Raw genomic sequence first — 4,679 nt, forward strand, 5'->3', positions numbered from 1 at the left:
AGATCCAGGGGCAGCCACAGCTTCTCTGGGCAACCTGTGCCAGGGCCTCCCCACCCTTCTCTTAAACCATGGAATATGCTCCATGTCCCTCATGTCCTGTCACAGTGGGGACTCTGGTCCCTCAGCACCATCCTGGTCCCCTCAGAGATTTGCTCCTGCTGCACAGCTCTGGTCCTGATGTGGACAGAGCCTGTGGAACTCCCTCCTACTGGGACAACACGGTGTAGGCACCTCGTCACCTTCACAAAGAGAGAGGCTGATGAAGCTGGATCAGAACACTGACCATCACAAAATCATGGACAACACAAAACCCCTGGATCCAGAACACTGAACATCACAAAATCATCCACATCACAAAACCCCCTGGATCCAGAACACTGAGCATCACAAAATCATCCACATCACAAAACCCCTGGATCCAGAACACTGAGCATCATAAAATCATCCACACCACAAAATCCATCAGTGTTTGGGCTCAGGCTGTAGTTGAGACAACCAGCACTAGGTGTCATGGAATCACAGAATCATTAAGGTTGGAAAAGCACTCTGAGATCATCGAGTCCAACATCCCCCAGCACTGCCAAGGCCACCACTGCCCCATGTCCCCAAGGGCCACATCCACAGGGCTTTTAAATCCCTCCAGGGATGGGGACTCCACCACCGCCCTGGGCAGCTGTGCCAAGGTTTGTTTGTGTCAATGACATTGAAAATCCAGAGGGATCTCTGGGATCTTAGTCCGGGGATCCTGGGAGGACAGCGAGGGCCTGAGGGCTCCACTCCTGGGCAGTGCAGGGAGAGGGAGAGTCACTGCTGCAAAGAAGTGCCAGGGGAGTAAAATTTCTCTTGCCAGTACTGGTTTTAAATATCCACTGGGTGTATAATCAGAATTGCCCAAATTATCCATTATTTGAGAGAGCACTTATTGGATTTGTCTGGAAAAGCCACCTGAGCTGCTTTGTTGTGGTGGCCCAAATCCTCTTGGCACTGGGTTGCTGTGAGCGTTTGAAACGCTCTCAGTGGCTTCCGATGGATAGAACAGGGCTCCCACAAATCCAGGGGAAGGCAGGAGGGCTTCCAGGGGTGGAAAACCCACCCCACACCCCGCCAGGGTGTTGGGAATGCCATGGAGCTGCTGCTGCTGCTGCTGCTGCTGAGCCGTGGCATTGCCTGGGCTCCCTGATGTTGGAGAGGAAGCGTTGAATTCCTTTGGCAAAGGCCTGTTAACAATGGCTTTCAGGAAGGGCCCTGGGTATTCCCCACCCAGAAAGGGCAGGGCTGGAAGCCACACGAGGTGGCCCTGGCTGTTGTCACCGTTGCCATGGCTACCCACGGGCAGCGGGAAGGGAGGACCGTGGTTTCCCTCCTGAGCTCCGTTGTTGTTTTAGTCGCCCAAAGGCCACCCCGACCGTGGGATCTCCTCGTGTTCAGCAGCTAATTGTGTGACCTCCTAAGGACAGGATGGCTTGGATGGCAGCAGATCCCTGCTCCATCCAGCAGGATTGCCACCCAGCTGGGTTGTGTGGCAGCAGGGATAATGAGGATGGGCCGAGTGGCACGGCAGGAATTTCGCTCCTGCAGCTGTCTGGGATGGGAAGTGGAGCGTGTATTGAGGAGATCTCCCCACATTTTGGGATAGGAGTGTCTCCCTCGTCCTCATAAATTGTGGCTGCCATCATGCAGCCCAAGCACAGGATTCCCAGATGGAGCAGCTCTGAGCCTCAGATGGGGATCCATCAGGTCCTCAAATCCCGCCTTGACGAAGTTAAACCACACCATGTGGGTTTTGGTGGGACTTTAGAAACCCCAGTACAACTTGCCAAAAGATCTTCGCCCCAAAATTGCCACCAGACATCCCCAAACCATATTTAATTGAAGCAGAAACTCAGATTTGAAAAGTCCTCCTCGAAGGCTGAAGCCAGAGCTCCATGGCTGAAGTTCACCTTGGCACTGTTTCAGTCTGTCCGAGCTATTAATTTCTTGTATTCAGATAAAAAGGCAGAATAAAATAGATGTGAAAACAAGAGTCATAGTTAGAAGCATTCAGGTATGTCCCAGTCAGGGATTTAGGGAACAGTACAATAATATTAGAGAGGTTTAAAAATTTATGTCGGTGCTGAAAAGTAAAGCGGAGCAGGATTTTAAGTACAGAGCCTAATGGCTGGAGAATGTGGATTTATCCTCCATAAATATCTTGTGGAAGGCTGGATTATATTGTGGTTGTGGATGTGTGTGGAGGAATGTTTGTAGGAGCAATAAACCACAGGGAGCCAGGTCTGGGCGAGGGCACCTGCCCGGGAGCAGCAGGACCAGGGTGGAATCCCTATAATTCACCATCCAGAGCCTCTGGCAATCCAGGCCGGCTGCTGCCACTGCTGTGGGTGGCATCAAAGTGTGTGGGATAGTGACAACCAGCTCAGAGGGAGCTGTGGCCCTTCTCCGAGGTGGCATCTGCTGACAGTGCTTCTCCCACCCTCCGGAAAGCGGGAGCAGCCATGAAGCAGGAGTGGCTCCCTCTGGTTACTCACTTCTTCTGCCTCTCCATCCCAACACCATCCCTTTCTCCTTCCTGCAAAAAAGGCAGCCAAGCCATGAGCTTTCCCCCCTGGGAAGGGCAAGGTTGCATTTTATGGGCACAGGGCGGGTGCTTTCAGTTGGCACCGCGTGGCAAAAATGTGGAAGGCAGCGGAGGGAGGGGGATAAATGAGACACAGGCACCTCTCTGGGCAGCAGGGGTGTGTTTATTCCCTGGGACTGGAGTGGAGGGGGATAAATGAGACACAGGCACCTCTCTGGGCAGCAGGGGTGTGTTTATTCCCTGGGATTGGGGTGGAGGGGGATAAAGGTCAGCCTTTGAGAAGGAAACCAGGCTGCTGCATGCCCAGAGCAAACAGGATCAGTGATTTGTGGGCTTAGTCAGCACCCGGGGCGTTGTTACTGCTCTGGAAATCCCACGTGGTTTTCCTGGTCCAGGAAGGACAAGGGGAGGAGGAAGCAAACGCTGAGGGTGCCCAGCCTGGGGGCAAAGGGTTTGGTGAAGGCAGGAGGGAGAGCAGGAGGAGAGTGTGGGGGCAACGCCGGGACTCCAGTCCACATTCCAAAAGAAGAAGGGATGTGCCCAGAGAAGCTGCTTGAGGTCCCTGCAGGAGGCTGGTCTTCCACTCAACAGCATCTGGCCTCGTTTGATCCTTTCTTTCCACTTCTAATTCCTGGATCTGTTCACTAACTCCCTTTTTCCATTGGGAAGTGTTTTCCTGACTGACACAGGAGAGACCGAGTCTAAGCATAGCTTGGCATCGTGCCCTCCTGTCACCATCTGAATTGAGGAGGGGGGAGGAGAGCATGGAAGCAGCTGGAAGGGAAGAGGCCAGCAGGGAGAGGGGGAAGCAGGTAAGGAAGCAGAGGAGCCAGGAGATGCTGAAAATGGATCAGCACAAAATGAGAACCTGAAATAAACGCGATCTGCAAGGGATTGTTAAGGTTAAAAAAGCAAAAAGGAAAGAAATTCTGCTAATGGCATCGCTCTGGTGACTCAGGACAACCGGTTCTGAATTTGGGGAGATCCTGGGTGCTGCAGTACTTTGTAGACAGTGGTGATGACTTTTCATTTCAGCAGTGAGGGAATAAGTGAGCAATCACAGAGGTAGATCGTTGAACCAGCAGGGAACCTGCACAAGGGGCTATGAAAAGGCTCCTCCAGCTTCCTGACCTGTTACATTGATTTTTTTAAGGTGTTTTGGCACACTAAGGAAGTTCTGGAACACTGGAAAACACTGAGAGGTCAGTAACTAAAAGGGAGAGTTTTTAAAGCACTCTAAAAACTCAGGCTGTTGTCAATCCCACTAAACCCAATTACATGGAACTTCATTAGTAGGAAATTAAGGGAACATAAAAGAGTTAACATCAGCCAGATGGGCTTAAAGAAAATAGGATCTGTCAGGCAAACTGTGTCATTTTTCAAGGAGATTATGAGCTGGGAACAGGCATCTTTGATGCATTTGTGTTGGTCCTGCATGATGATTTGATTAATAAATCAGAACAATACATATTCAGCTTGTTTGTGTCAGTGACTGGTAAGAATAAATAAACTTCTTGCGGACGGGGCTTTCAAATGGTACAAAGTTTGTGTGGCAGCAAATGACAAGGACAAATCCCAGGCTGCTCCCGAAGGCAGATGCAAGCCATGAATATTCATGCGAAGGTGACCAAATCCCACGTGTCCAGCGACAAAGAATGGAGCTTTTCTTACAGAATGGAAAATTTTATCCCCGGAGTTGAAGGTGAGGGTGGGGAATCAGCTGAACATCAGGCTCAGGGTGACCCCGGGGCCAGCGGGGCTCAGAATGGTGCTCACACAACAGGGAAGAGGAGCTCCCGTGGGGGTCTGTGGGTCTCAGTGGGGCTCAGGGTGACCCCGGGGCCAGCGGGGCTCAGAATGGTGCTCACACAACAGGGAAGAGGAGCAGATGGGTGATAATCACCTTGTGCTTTGTTTTGCCGGGTTACTCGATTTCTGCCCCTTGGTAAAAACATCTTGGGCTGATCCCACATCCCGGGCTGATCCCCCAGCGTGGGTAGAAGGGCAGGGGGGGATTCTGCCCCTCTGGCCCTGTCTGAGGTGAGACCCCCCTGCAGAGCTGCTCCAGCCCTGGGAACAACAGCACAAGGACGTGGAGCTGCTG

At 52.1% G+C, this 4,679-nt stretch overlaps 2 protein-coding genes across 2 annotated transcripts in view; one reads left to right on the plus strand and one right to left on the minus strand.

Annotated features, from left to right (window-relative positions):
• The window catches only part of SPR (sepiapterin reductase), a 6,518-nt gene extending 5,198 nt beyond the window's left edge, over window positions 1–1,320 (minus strand). The window contains exons 1-2 of the mRNA XM_029963722.1: window positions 1,261–1,320; window positions 946–1,204 (exon numbers count right to left, since the gene is read on the minus strand). Of these exons, the coding sequence (XP_029819582.1) occupies window positions 946–1,204; window positions 1,261–1,320 (319 nt within the window). The remainder of the gene's footprint in view (window positions 1–945; window positions 1,205–1,260) is intronic.
• The window catches only part of LOC115307855 (exocyst complex component 6B-like), a 90,385-nt gene continuing 87,024 nt past the window's right edge, over window positions 1,319–4,679 (plus strand). Inside the window, exon 1 of the mRNA XM_029963723.1 lies at window positions 1,319–1,407. Within this exon, the coding sequence (XP_029819583.1) occupies window positions 1,319–1,407 (89 nt within the window). The remainder of the gene's footprint in view (window positions 1,408–4,679) is intronic.

This window comes from Manacus vitellinus, unplaced genomic scaffold (genome assembly GCF_001715985.3).
Source record: "Manacus vitellinus isolate BGI_N305 unplaced genomic scaffold, ASM171598v3 scaffold_61_pilon, whole genome shotgun sequence".
Classification (NCBI taxonomy): Eukaryota; Metazoa; Chordata; class Aves; order Passeriformes; family Pipridae; genus Manacus; species Manacus vitellinus.